The following is a 15,164-nucleotide window of genomic DNA, read 5'->3' as shown; positions in this document are numbered from 1 at the left end:
TACTTTGGGAAATGCTACATTAAAATGGTACTTAATTGTTGAAATAAATGCATCATATTTTTCATTTACACTCTGGGCCTGTAGGGTTTCATTCCAGGTTTCCTTACTTAACATTGTTCTAAAGATGTTGATATTTTGTTCACTGATGATCCTAATTTCTTTGGTTGTTTGTTTTGGTTCTGATACTGTGTCATTACTTCTGCAAAAGCTGATTAGTTGTCCATGATGATCAGATATTTCTGTCTGAACTACATGTGACTCATAGTTACACATATTAGTAATTACGTTGTCAATAATTGTCTCACTTTGTGAAGTCACTCTTGTTGGTGCAGTTATTGTCACTTTCATGTTATGCTGTATTAACAATTCTTCAAAATCCTGTCTTATTTTTGTGTCTTTTCCCATGTCAATGTTGAAGTCTCCACATATAATAAGATTTCTCTTCATATTCATTCTCAATAAGCTAGCAACTTTTTTTAGAAAGATGCTAATATTGCCACATGGTGACCTGTACACACAAAACACCCTAAAATCCTCTGCCACTATACCAGTAACTTCAAAGTCTTTTTCTCTAGCTATGAGAAATGTAGCAGCTTCACTGTTTACATTCTTTGATAGAGTACCTGTTTTAATATATATACAAACGCCACCACCCTTATATTTAGATCTGCAGAAGTAACTAGCTAGTTTGTAGTCCCTTACTGCCACATTATGTATTTTACTTTCAGTTAGTCCATGTTCACTTATGCATAATATGTCTGGTCTTACTTCACTCAGGAGTACTTCTGCTTCTAATTTTTTGTTACCAAGGTATTGAATATTTTGATGAAGTACTTTTATGTAATTTTTCTTTTGTTGGTTTACATGTTGTGAGCTGTATTCTGGGGCAAATTCTTTAGTATCGTCTTTTTTTGTATGGTGCTTATATTTTTCTTTTCCAGCTGGAGTGTATGATTTTTCATCCCCTTCAGGCCATATTAGTTTCCCTTGCAGCTAATGATTTTGCAGACATCTGCAAACATTCTGCTGAACGTTACAGACCCCAGTCTATTTAAATGCAAGCCATCCTTCGCTAGTGAGTTTTCACATAGGAATTTGTTTGGGTCTATAAAAATTGCCCCAAGACGATCACATTGTTCTTTAAGAGCACAGTTTATTTTGGCGATATATTTTTCACTCACCGACCTTCTGTTTATGATTCCGCTAAGTATCAGACGAGATCCTGCATACATATTTCTTGCAGAACGAATCATGTTTCTTGTTTCGCTTGCCATTTCTTCCTCACTGCTGCTCCTTAACGAATTCGTCCCAACATGTATAAACACCCCATTATAGTTATGTCTGGTTTCAGAATCTGGTTCTGTAGTATCTTGTCTTGCATAGTTGATGCGTTCTAATACCAGGTCGTACGTCGATCTTGCAATTGGGGACAGCGATATTCTTCAGCAGCGAATCGCCAGTTATTAAAAAGTCATTTTCCTTTTGTTGCGTATCTGTCGCCTTGTTTTTCCTTTTGCTGTATGTCACCACCTTCCATTTATATTTAACTTCCGGTTTTTGGCTTACTAGTTTACCGAGACATCAACGTGAACACTTGAAATGTTGTTTTTAAAGTACGATCGGTCATTCGTATTTTCGCGATCTTCTTGCTTTTCCGTTTGATGGCTTTTACACACACAAGACTTCTTTTCTTGTATTAATGTATCGTTTTCTTTCTTGATGGTTGAAAGTTCGGTTTTTAATGCCTCAATGTCACTTCGTAGTAACTTTATAATTTCGTTTTTTGTATCAACTGCACTTACAAGATCGGCCGTTTCGTCACGTAAACAACCATGACATGTCCACGGCAAATCATCGCTGACGAACTTTAGATTTACTTTCGCGCACTTTTCGTGTAACCATAAGTTGCATTTGATACACAGAATACCCTTCATCACACGCTTTTTACATTCTCTACACGAAGAACTGTTCATTTTTTGCCTTTTTAACGAGAGAGAAGCGTCACTACACTTTCCTATCGGCGCCATCTTGCATGCTATAGCTGTTCAGGTATGCAATTCTGAGCCCACGGTTAGTACACTTTTTTGGTTTGAATGATTGTGTTACATACCTGAATATTGACCATTCCTCTTGGGATCCTCTGTATTTGGGAGGAACAACATGTTCAGTGGCATAAATGCGCTGATATTGTAATTAAAAGGAACTGCAAAAAAATAAAAAAATAAATAAAAATAAAAAAATAATGAAATGAAATCACACATTTTCAAAGCACAGAATTTTTTTTTTTTTTTCACTTTTGGTTTTGACAGAGAACTTGTACATTGGTATTTTAAACAGTATAGTAGCCTAGGTCCATGTTAATGTTCATTAAAGTAAAAAATTTGAAGTGAATCAGTCAAGAGCTTTTTCAGATTTTTGGATTCACTGCAATAATTTTTTATATCTGGTAACAACGTTAAACATTGTATTGTCTTTATATAGCAATACAGATATCAAATAACTGTGTTTGATTACAGAACTGCAAATGTCAAGCTGGATTTGTCAAGTCAACTATTTTGTGATCAGTCAATGTTCTAGTTAATTAATGGTAATTAAGAATAATTTTGATGGGATTAGTTACACGAGTCAAGTATTTTGAACGTTAGACTTGATCTGAGATACCTCAGTCGCTTCAAAAATTATTATCAAAAAAGAAAAAATCTGTCATTCCTGTGAAGACAAATGATTCTGATGTGAAATAAATGTTAGTAATATTGGATATAACTTCTAACAAGGGGACCAAAATTAAAAATGTGGATCACATGAAAATTCTTGATAAAGCAAATATAAGTAAAAAGTCTCATATGAAGAGACTGGTAATTATAAGCAGTTTTATGTTGTAGCTGAAAGTTGAATTACATCAGAACAAATGCTTACCCTGTGGAGATTGAGGTTGTAATGGACAAAGAGCCTTCAGCATGAAACAGTTGATTACACCTACTACATAAAGTATCTGCAGTCAGTCTCAGTGTGGAGAATTCGACAGAATCGTGTTTCAGGATAACCTGGAGCTGACTGTGAGCAAGACGTGCCTGGAGGTGTTCAGCAACCTGGGTAAGGCGTTCCAGTCGGCAGTGTCCGGCCAGCTGCCACCACGCCAGGAGCAGACGCCGCCCTTCATGGTGCGCAACGACACGGGGCTGACCGTCACGCTCATGTTGGAGGACGGCCCATTCCAGGTGCGTAATGCTATTGTACACATGTTGTTGTTGTTGTTCTTGTTGTTGTTGTTGTTGCTGCTGCTGCTGCTGCTGCTGCTGCTGCTGCTGTTGCTGTTGTTGCCATCAGAATGAAGGCTGGTTTGATACACCTCTCCACACTAGCCTGTTCCGTGCAAACCTCTTCATCTCTACCTCACTGCTGCAACCTGTATAACATTGAGCCTTCTCATTATATTCGAGACTTCGTCTTCGTCTACAAATTTTGCACTAAATTTCCTCCCTTCACCAATCGAACTATTTCTTGATCCATCAAAGACTATTCTATCAGTTGATCCATTCTTTTAATCAACTTGCGCCAGAAATTTCTTTTATGTCCCATTTGAAGCAGTAACTTATCATTAGTTATTTAAATTACTAATCTAATTTCCAGCATTCTTCTGTCTCACCGCATTTGAAAACTTTCTACCCTTTTCTTGTCTAAAGTGTTGATCATCCATTTCAGATCAGGCGTGATCGTGACCATAACAGATATCGACTGAAAAAACAAATTGGTCCAGCCTCTCGTATTCAGTGTATTAAAATTCTCAGTTTATGTTTCTGAGGTTTATATTTCAGTCATTTGGTGGATTTACATCAAACTAATAAGGCGTGGCTCTGTCGTGTATTCCTCTTATTGGATAACCTGTAAAACTGTGTTTCAATAACCTCAGGCTCTTTTTCAGGTAGTATCTACATTACAGCTGGATTCTAACTTTACATCGTCCTTATCAGTGCACACGTGCATGCAAGCGCGTGTGTGCTATACACAGTGAATCGTCTGAAACTTTCACTGCAAATATTGTGGAAGTGAGAAGTGCTATTGATGTGTGGTTTTCACTGGATTTGTGGTCTGGGTCTCATATTGGTAGCTAATAAACAGATTGTAATAATACTTAGAAAGTGTATTTCTTTTTGCAAACAAACCTTTTTAAATGGAACAATGCTTATTGACAGTAACAGGCTAAAAATAGGGTAAATTAGAATATCAGTTGCATTTGTTGCAGGTCGGAAAGTAGATTCGTGAATTACAGAAGTATATAATACGGAGAGTACATCCAGCCTTTAAAGAAAAATACGTACAGTATCTATAGCAAACCGACCGAGAAGAGATACCGACCTAGTCGATGACTGTGAGAGAGACTTAGACGAGGAAATACGTACGGAGCTTGTCGGTGCATTGGTACTATCAGTGCACTGCACAGACTGACCGCAGGTCTGGAAATGAGCTTACGTTACGGCTGTGATTGTGATCCTCATGTGCATCACTGTCACGTGCGTTTGAATTCCATTCACGTCTTTGCCAATCGTGTCTAGTGTCAGAGTAGTGATGTCCAGAACGTGTTGCAACTGAGATGGCTGCTGATACGTATGCCAGTCTTCTGATAAACTGTAGCTGTCTGGTCGTCACAGGAACCGCTTCATAGTGTGGCTCCGAAGCTCGCTTCTCCCTGTTTTATCGTGTTGAGGATGACTTAGTATTGCTTGTACTGTGTCAGGCAAATAGCAGGCACAACCCCATAGAGCTTTAAGCAGGTCATCCTGTTGTTGTTGTTGTCGTTGTCGTCTTCAGTCCTGAGACTGGTTTGATGCAGCTCTCCATGCTACTCTATCCTGTGCAAGCTGCTTCATCTCACAGTACCTACTGCAACCTACATCCTTCTGAATCTGCTTAGTGTATTCATCTCTTGGTCTCCCTCTACGATTTTTACTCTCCACGCTGCCCTTCAATGCTAAATTTGTGATCCCTTGATGCCTCAGAACATGTCCTACCAACCGGTCCCTTCTTCTTGTCAAGTTGTGCCACAAACTCCTCCCCAATTCTATTCAGTACCTCCTCATTAGTTATGTGATCTACCCATCTAATCTTCAGCATTATTCAGTAGCACCACATTTAGAAAGCTTTTATTCTCTTCTTGTCTAAACTATTTGTCGTCCATGTTTCACTTCCATACGTGGCTACACTCCATACAAATACTTTCAGAAACGACTTCCTGACACTTAAATCTATACTCGATGTTAACAAATTTCTCTTCTTCAGAAACGCTTTCCTACCCATTGCCAGTCTACATTTTATATCCTCTCTACTTCGACCATCATCAGTTACTTTGCTCCCCAAATAGCAAAACTCTTTTACTACTTTAAGTGTCTCATTTCCTAATCTAAGTCCCTCAGCATCACCCGACTTAAATCGACTACATTCCATTACCCTCGTTTTGCTTTTGTTGATGTTCATCTTATATCCTCCTTTCAAGACACTGTCCATTCCATTCAATCGTGAAGATGTGCAAAATGGTCTCCCCCACAAAAAAAAGCCTCTCATTCCACCAAACTGTTACTCTGAACAGAGTTTGAATGCAAGGGCTAAAATCTATCTTTTTCAACTGACCCTGACCCTTCATCTTCTAGATAGCTAAAAATTACATGCAGCTCCTCCTCCTCTAGCTCAGGAATGCATTCGTCACTTCAGAACATCAGAGAAAATTACTTGTCATGGTGAAGATTGCCTATCAAATGTGTCCGCTCTTTATTTATGCATGCTCTCTCCACGTGACTGTTGTCATCTTGTTTGTCATCTCTCTTGTAGCCTGAATCTGTATTTGTTTTTTAAATTACTCAGATGCATCATATATCAGTTTTTATCAGGCCGAATGAAATAGTCATCGGGACCTCTTGCGTTTGCCGGAGAAGTCTCTCATTTACACTTTCTTGTTGAAGTTAATGGCGGTTATTCTCAGAATAGTATATTAACATAAGTGCTCTGAGAACAGTGTATACAAGTTGTAGATTAGCTGTTGCTCCAGTTAGTATTTTATTCTGAGTGTGAGACAGATAAAAAAAAAATTGTCAGCACCCCTCACAGAGGTTTTATTTCAGGTGGTGGGGCAGCCCGGCCCCGACGGCTACCGACAAGCGATGCTCGAGTCGGGGGCAGTCGCGTGCCTCTGCCTACAGAGTGGGGAAGAGCCGACCACCCTCAGCGGGAAGCTGTGCCTGGTGCCTGTCGGCTCTGCGGCAGCGACGCCCGACCGCCAAGGCGGCGCGCCCTCCGCTCGCGACAGGATGCTCACTGTCAAAGTCAGGGTGAGTCTCTGAGCCCGTAGGGGCTGATTTCCGAGTATAACAAAAATTTCAACTTAGTGTAATGAGTGGATAAATGTAACGTGTAATGCTTATAACAATGTAAGTGAACCAGATAGTATATGATTACGAGATTAGTGCCAAACCTCTGGAGCGTCCCACATCGTGAAAGGTTTTTGGAGTAATCTGGTGAATTATAGGCCAGTATCACTGATGTCTATTTGCAGTAGGATGTTGTAACCTATACTGTGTTCGAACACTATGAATTACCTTGAAGAAAACACACTATTGACACATAGTAAGGGAATCTCAAATTAATTCCATATTTTTAGAAGGGTTTGCCAGTATTCTTCAGAAGCTGGTTTTAACCGAACTGTGTACCTGTGGAGTATCATCTCAGTTGTGCAGCATGATTTTCAATTTCCTTTCAGAGAGGTCACAGTTTGTAGTAACTGATGGAAAGTCGTAGATAAAACAGAAGTGATCACAGGTGTTCCCCAGGGAAGTGTTACAGGCCTCTGCTGTTCCTAACCCGTATAAACAATTTAGAAGACAATCTGAGCAGCCCTGTTAGATTGTTTGCAGATGGTGTTGTTGTTTATCGCCTAATAAAGTCATTAGAAGATCAAAACCAAATGCAAAATAACTTATTCACAATATCTGTGTGGTGTTGAAAGAGGCAATTGAATCTAAATAATGAAAGTGTGAGGTCATCCGCACGGGTTCTAAAATGAATCCATTAAAGTTCGGTTGCACGGTAAATCGCACAAATCTGAAGACTGTCAATTGAATTAAATACCTATTAATTAGAATTACGAACAACTTAAATTGGAATAATCACACAGGATAATTTTGTAGGGAAGACAAAACAAAGACTGCATATTATTTGCAGAACACTTGGAAGATGCAACAGGTGTACTAAAGAGACTGCCTACACCACAGTTGTCCATCCTCTGCTAGAAAACTGTTGTGCCATATGGGATCTGCATCAGATAGGATAGATGGAGGCCCCAAAAACAGTAAGAAGAATGGCTGCTTGTTTTGTATTATCGTGTACGCCAAATAGCGGAGACAGTGTCAGTGATATGATAATGGAGTTGTGGTGGCAATCATTAAAACAAAGGCGTTTTTTAATGGAGTGAAATTTGAATCGCCAACTTTCTTCTCTGAATATGAAAATATTTTATTGAAGCACACCTACATGGGGAGAAATGATGATAATAACAAAATAAGAGAAATCAGAGCTCTTGCACAGATATTGGAATCTTCATTTTTCACACTTGCTGTTTGAAATTCTAATGGTGGAGAATTAGAGTGAAACTGGTTCACTGGAATCCTCTGCTGAGCACTTAAGTGTAAACAGCACACTAGTTGTGTAGATGTAGATGTATTAGTAAGAAGTGATCTAAGTGGGATGATCACTTATAATGAGTATTACAGAGAGTGAAAGGAAGACTTAGATTTGTTGGAAGCACTCTGGGAAAGTGTGATACGTCTATAAAGGAAATTGCGTGTGAGCCAGTAGATGATGAATTCTGGAATGTTGTTCCAGTGCTTGGAGTCCTTATCAAGCAGGGATGGGAACAGACATCAAAGAAATTTGTAGATGGCCTACAAGGAACCTAACAGATTGACACATTCTGTAAGAAAGTGTAACAAATTCTGGGGGGAGTTAAATGGAAACCCTCTGAGGTATGACAATATTGTTGTTGTGTAACTCTCTTTTGGCAGATTTAGAGCACTTGTGTTTGAAGAGGCCTCTGCTACCATTATGCTCTCCCTGTCGTGCATTTTGTGTAGTGATACTGAGAAAAAGATGAGAGAGATTAGGGCATGTGCAGAGGGATGTAGGCAGTCTTTCTCTCTCACCCAATATATGAATGGAATAGGACAGAAAGGCTATAATATTGATACAGTGCATCCTTTGCTGTGCAATGTGCAATGCATTGCTGGGTATACATGAAGCTGCAGAGGTGAATAGACCGTAAGGTGGAGTATGACAACAGCAACTGACAGCTCGTGCAAAATTGTACCAGTGTGCTACAATGAAGCAGGCTATAGCCATTTGACTTACAAGGATAGTAACCGTAACTAAACTGATTATACCATATTTACTCGAAACTAAGACGCACTTTTTTCCGGTTTTTGTAAATCAAAAAACCGCCTGTGGCTTAGAATCGAGTGCAAAGTAAATGGAAGTTCAGAAAAATGTTGGTAGGTGCCGCCACAACTAACTCCTGCTGTCGAATATATGTAGCGCTTATAACGATATGTTTACGTAATGTGTATACATAAACATACAGTTAGAAATGTCCCTGTTCGTAGTCGCTAATTATAACAATATGTTTACTTTTGTGCTGTAACGTATAGCTATAATCAGTGGAGGAAGCATATTTGCGAATGCCGACCGTGTGCGGCTGTTTCTTGTTTGATCGTCTGATCAGTCGGAAGTTGCATTTCAGAGGAGAGTAAATGCCAATTCAAAATATAATTATTTTTGGATAGCTCAACATGAATTTCCTAAGGGACCGTAGTTTATCATGCATTTACCAGTAGAATATGGCGCGGAGAAAATATTTCGCCGCATGCAACTTCCGTCCGAACTCGACGAAAGAATTCGTGACTGTGAACTCTCTATTTGGCAGAAACATAAAGAAAATTAAATAACTTCACGAAGGAGTGAGACATAGATTCTGTATTAAATAAATAGTCCATACACCAGTTCCATTTAACTTTGAATTTATGACAATTAATAGATGAACTTACACGGCAATGAAGGATTTAACATGGTTGCCGTTTTGACTGGCACTTCTCTTCTCGTAATTAAAATAATTCCTTTGACGTTTTCACATACACGTCGCACAATAAATCTACTGCTATGCTGTATTGCACTTTTAGTATTGCACTTTTACTTTACACTAAAATAATATTATTTTTAACAATAATAATACGGAAGCAAGGCATGTGTGTCCGACAGAAGTTACAAGGAACAAGAGAAAAATGAGTAACAGAGTAACTGTTCATCGAAAATATCTCTTACATAAAAAAAAAGTGTAAAAGTGTTCTTCTTCTGTCCATTTTTCGCGCCGCGGTTTTCAAAGTCAATAACTCACTGCATCTCTGACGGCGCTTCGACAATAAACAAGTTACGTCACAGGTCGTTCACCTTTTACATTCTCGCAACATTATTTGCTAACTGTAGCTGTTGCCAAGCGACTGCTCAATTAGTGAATGATTTAAAATGATAAGGCAATCACATAATGTTACACGCTACACAGCCATGCTTTGCAGGCACAAAGATAAATACTGGCGCCAAAACCTCTGCGTCAGTAAATAAATTAAAAAAAAAAAAAAATGTGGAAGACGAGCTTTTTTTTTCTCCCCTCCCCGAGTTTCAACCACTGCATTTTCATACATTATCCAACAAAGTAAATACAAATTCCGTATTGTTCATCTTCGAATGTAGTGGCATTTTGATGTACTACGAAAATCCGACTGGCGAGACTGTTTGGGATGTTTGTCAATATGGCCAACTCTACGTTCTGAATTTTTTCCTACCTGTGGGAAGACGCGGTTGTTAATAGGAACTTTTATGAATTGTGGATCACATGCAATATTCTCTTCACCATAAGAATAATACGAATATAAACATTTTGCCATGTATTCTTTCGTGTTTGCTGCTATCTTATTTAAATCCTGTCTACCTAATAAACTATGAAACTAGAGTGAGGCAACAGCAAACGCGAAACAATATACACATCATGTCATGTTTATATTCATATTATTCTTATGCCTAAAAGTGATACAGTCAGAAATGAAGCAGGGCATCTGACTAGATTTTTAAATCTAAGATGACTAATTTGTGTGCAGAATGTAATGTACTAAAGAGGCGTCTGCAAAGATTTTCGCCAAACTCTCGTTCAGAACATCTTCTATCATACACAGTCTACTATTTGGTTCTTGTTGATCATTATCAAAGAAAGCAGCAGTGTAAGTAACAACAAATAGCAATCTTTTGCCCTTGTTTCGCTAATGAGATGATTCCTCTCTCTCTCTCTCTCTCTCTCTCTCTCTCTCTCTCTCTCTCCTTTTTTTTAAAAAAAAAAAGCACGGTAGTGTGTACAAAAGCAAAGTCGTAAAAACTCATTATCTGAATGCTACAAACAATGCATGACACAGTACAGTAATGCATTTTGAGATTAGAGTGACGAAAACACCTATTACAAAGAGAACGGCACTTATCAGATCAAAGAAAAAAAAGCAATCAATTCAAACCAGATGAAGCACATGAAAAAGGAAGGGTACTCGTATAAATAAGGATGGAGTGCCTGACACATAGCAATGGCTACCTTGTGAAGCTGAACTGCTAAGCTTAAGACTCAAACCAAACTACTGTAGCTGTATCGTCAATCATTCGACCTAAATTGTGTGTCATATTTGAATGGACCAACTTTATTTTGATTTGGAGGTGCGGCCTAAAAAACTTGTCTCTCCCCTTGAATTTCGAGTCTCAAATTTCAGGTGTGGCTTAGATTCGTGAAAATTTTTTTTCCTCGGTTTCGAGTCTCATTTTTCAGGTGCAGCTTAGATTTGAGTGCGGCTTAGATTCGAGTAAATACGGTATTAATTTTACTTATATATACTGTGCTGTTTAAATCTATTGAAATTTATAATCAATAACTTAACAATATGAGGAATAAAAGAAAATGGAGGAGGAGGGGGGGTGGTGGTGGTGGTGGTGGTGGTGGTGGTGGTGGTGGTGGCAGCAGCAGAAATCAAATCGGAGTCAATGAGTTGGCAGTCAGTGTGCTTGACCACTGGAATCGTACATGAACCACTCTCTCATATTCTACATGTAAATCTTCAGGAAGCTTGAGCCGTATTGATATCTTTATGCATCCCATGACATTGACAGTCTCACTGCTGCAGACGGGTTACTTTCATATCTCGGTGAGTAAAAACAATTGGAGTATTTATCAGATAACATTCATGCCACTTTGCCAGGTAATATCACTAAAATAAAAATGTTGTTTCAATATCGTTAACTGCTTACTAAATATGACAGCTGTTATGATCACATGATTCCCGATGTGCAGGAACGGAAATGGGCATGTCACGTGCCACAATCTGCTAGATATAAAAAACAGCAACTCGAGAACGAAAGAAGATATTGTTGTGCCTTTAATTTCAAATAAATCTTTGATATCTTATCGACATTTCATGCATGGCAACATATGGGCTAAAATCAACCATACACAAAGTTTATGCAATGCATTTTTGCCTCTGCAAACTTTTAATTCCGTGCAGTGGTTAACTTAATTTGATGATGGACAGTAACTATGACAAATAATGAAATGTAATTCAGTCCTTTATTGAGCTGAGATGTACAAAAATGACATTTTTTTCATTGAATAGCTTTATTAAAATCAGAATTAACATTCCATACTAGATTTTCCATTGTTTGTTGTCTTCTGAAAACCAAATGATAAGTATTTGATAGCAGCCAGAATGTTGTTTTACAACACAGGTAGCAACATCAGGTATGCTGCACAACAACAACAAAGTCGCTTTCAGCACGGAATGTAGAGAACGTGTCTGTAGCAGTCAAAAACTTATAAAGCAGTCAGACATTGCGAGGAATAAAATTAGATGGAAAACAAGAATCAAACCTGATGGAGCAAATTGCAAGTCAGTGCTCTTCACTACTGAGCTATGGCAACTTCTCCTCTAAAATCCCTCGTACTGTACGCTTCCACAATAGTTCATGTGTAGTGCTCAAAGAAAAATGCTGACCTGGTGCTGTGGGCAACATAACACACCCAAAGCCCGCAGGGGTGACATCACATAAGGGCATGCACAGTTGGAAACAGAAGGCTACAGCCCTCATCTGGGCCAATCGTAGCACAGTGGAGCACCATTTCAGCACTAGGCATCGGCTTCTAGTTATCGCAGAGAGAGCACCATAAAACACGGTTTCTTCCATTTTACTTGGATACCGACACACATTCGAAGAAAACGGGCACAATTGTAGTGAGTTTTCTGGCTCACATTCTGAGAGAAACGGCATAAATTTTAGCACAATATTTATAGTGTGCTGTAGCACAGTAGCACATGGACACCACTTACATGTCACACTATGTGACACATTGTCAGTATTAGGGATATGCTGCGTATTCATAGATAGAAGTTGCTGAGACAATAGTTTTGTTTGCGAAGGTATATAGAAATTTCTTGCACTGCTGTTACTCAGAATGTAAAATGTATCTGGAATATAATACAATTACATTTTTTCTGGTGTTCCTGTTGGTGTAGCAGATTTGTGTGGGGTCAGGTCCTACGCACGGGCCTCTAGCTTTTCAGCACTGTGTAACCTACAAATGTCGGGCAATAGGGCAAATCTCGAATCATTGCTGCGAGAAAGTAGCACGCCTGCTGAGACACTGGCTACAGTTGCAGACTAGAGAAAACAGTCTGGCGGAACAGAGTAAGCTCCAGACTAGCTGCCCCCGCATGTAGTGTCTTTGTCAGGTGCAGTTCTGATCTTTCGCGTGGGAGAGTTGCAAGAGGGTCAGCTGCACTGACCCACTGTTGTCAAAGGACACAAGAGAAGGAAGTCACACTGGAGGGTGTGACTTAAAACTGATGGGAAGGTAATGACAGTCAATAGCTATCACTAGTAGAGATTGTGACGGCTGTGCTCATCAGGACAACACGAAGATGATGACAGTGGCAATCTCTAACAGGCACCTCGTTAACTGCGACAATAGAAGCTCTGTATCAGATATGAAAAAGAATAAATTTTAAGGTTAATTTAGATTTTAAGCAGCTAACAAAAGCCCTCTTGCATTGTTTTTTCCTGACTTTGATCGCAAGTTGTCTGCAGAATTGAACAGTTGGATATAAACAGTAATATATTATTCAGATATACCTATCTTCATTGTAATACATCTGCTGCTCTTGTTGTCTGTGGGATGACTAGTATATCTGAAAATTTCCAAGACTGTGTGATTTTCGGTACTAGTTAATAAGTCCCTCCATTATATAAGAACAAAATTGGTCAGTTCATAATTATGTAGAACACCTTTTTATATATATACGAACAATGCAGGAAAATGCAGATTGCTACATACAGTAAAGAAGACAAATTAAGTTTGCAGACAGGCACAATTAAGACACTTACGCGAGTTTTTGGGCGCAGCCTTCATCAGTAAAGAAAGACACACACCGTTTGCGCACACAAGCAAGCACACGACGACCAACTCCAGCATCTCGGACTGGAATGCAACTGTCATGTGGGATGTAAGTAGCAATCTTGAGGAGGCAGGGAAGGGATAGTAGTGTATACCGTATTTACTCAAATCTAAGCCACACTCGAATCTAAGCCGCACCTGAAAAATGAGACTCGAAATCAAGGGAAAAAAAAATTTCTCAAATCAAAGCCGCACCTCAAATTTGAGACTCTAAATTCAAGAGGAGAGAAAAGTTTTAGGCCGCACCTCCAAATCAAAACAAAGTTGGTCCATTTTAATATGAGACACAATTTAGGTTGAATGAATGACTATAGAACTACAGTAGTTTGGTTCGAGTCGTAAGCTTAGCAGTTAAGCTTTACAAGGTAGCCATTGCTATGCGTCAGGCGCTCCGTCTGTATTGATACAGGTACCCTTCCTTTTTCACGTGCTTCGTCTGGTTTGAATTGATTGCTTATTTTTCTTTGATCTGATAAGTGCCATTTTCTTTGTTATAGGTGTTTACGTCACTCTACGCTGAAAATGCATTACTGTACTGTGTCATGCATTGTTTGTCACATTCTGATAGTGCGTGTTTGCGGCCTGTCGCCGCTCGCGGCATGGCTTGCTTTTCTGCACACTACCGCAGCTTAAAAGAGAGAGAGGAATTGTCTCATTAGCGAAACAATGGCAAGAGACTGCTATTTGTTGTTACTTACACTGCTGCTTTCTGTGATAATGATCAACAAGATGATGTTCTGAACGTTTCCCTGTTTGAAAATCTTTGCAGACGTCGCTTTAGTACATTTCATTACATTCTGCACAGAAATTAGTCATCTTAGATATAAAAATCTAGTCAATTGCCGTGATTCATTTCTGACTGTATCACTGTTAGGCATAAGAATAATACGAATATAAACATGACATGATATGTATATTGTTTCGCGTTTGCTGTTGTCTCACTCTAGTTTCATAGTTTATTAGGCAAGCAGGATTTAAATGAGATAGCAGCAAACACGAAAGAATACATCGCAAAATGTTTATATTCGTATTATTCGTATGGCGAAGAGAATACTGGATGTGATTCACAGTTCATAAAAGTTCCTATTAGCAACCATCTCTTCTCACAGGTAGATAAAAATTCAGAACATAGAGTTAGCCATATTGACAAAAACCCCAAACAGTCTTGCTCGTCGGATTTTCATAGTACATTGAAATTCTGCTACATTCGAAGATGAACAATACAGAATTTGTATTCACTTCGTTGTTTCGTTGGATAATGAATGAAAATGCAGTGGTCGAAACTCGGGGCGGAGAAAAAAAGCGCGTCTTCCACCTTTTATTTTAAAATTTATTTCCTGACGCAGAGGTTTTGGCGCCAATATTTATCTTTGTGCCTGCAAAGCGAGCCTGTGTAGCGCTACATATTTTCGACGGCAGAAGTTAATTGTGGCGGCACCTACCAACATTTTTCAGAATTTCCACTTACTTTGCACTCGATTCTAAGCCGCAGGCGGTTTTTTGGATTACAAAAACCGGAAAAAAGGTGCGGCTTAGATTCGAGTAAATACAGTAGGTGGGGGGAGAGACGAACACTGTCTGGTGGAATGTGCAGGGG

General features: G+C 39.0%; 1 protein-coding gene across 1 annotated transcript in view; it reads left to right on the top strand.

Annotated features, from left to right (window-relative positions):
- The window catches only part of LOC124719041 (vacuolar protein sorting-associated protein 13), a 447,369-nt gene that overhangs the window by 247,334 nt on the left and 184,871 nt on the right, over window positions 1–15,164 (top strand). Inside the window, exons 36-37 of the mRNA XM_047244711.1 lie at window positions 3,039–3,218; window positions 6,114–6,320. Coding sequence (XP_047100667.1) covers window positions 3,039–3,218; window positions 6,114–6,320 — 387 coding nt within the window. The remainder of the gene's footprint in view (window positions 1–3,038; window positions 3,219–6,113; window positions 6,321–15,164) is intronic.

The sequence above is a fragment of the Schistocerca piceifrons genome, chromosome 10 (genome assembly GCF_021461385.2).
Source record: "Schistocerca piceifrons isolate TAMUIC-IGC-003096 chromosome 10, iqSchPice1.1, whole genome shotgun sequence".
NCBI lineage: Eukaryota > Metazoa > Arthropoda > Insecta > Orthoptera > Acrididae > Schistocerca > Schistocerca piceifrons.
The sequence above is the reverse complement of the archived record's forward strand: the minus strand, read 5'-3'. Positions and strand labels throughout refer to the sequence as shown.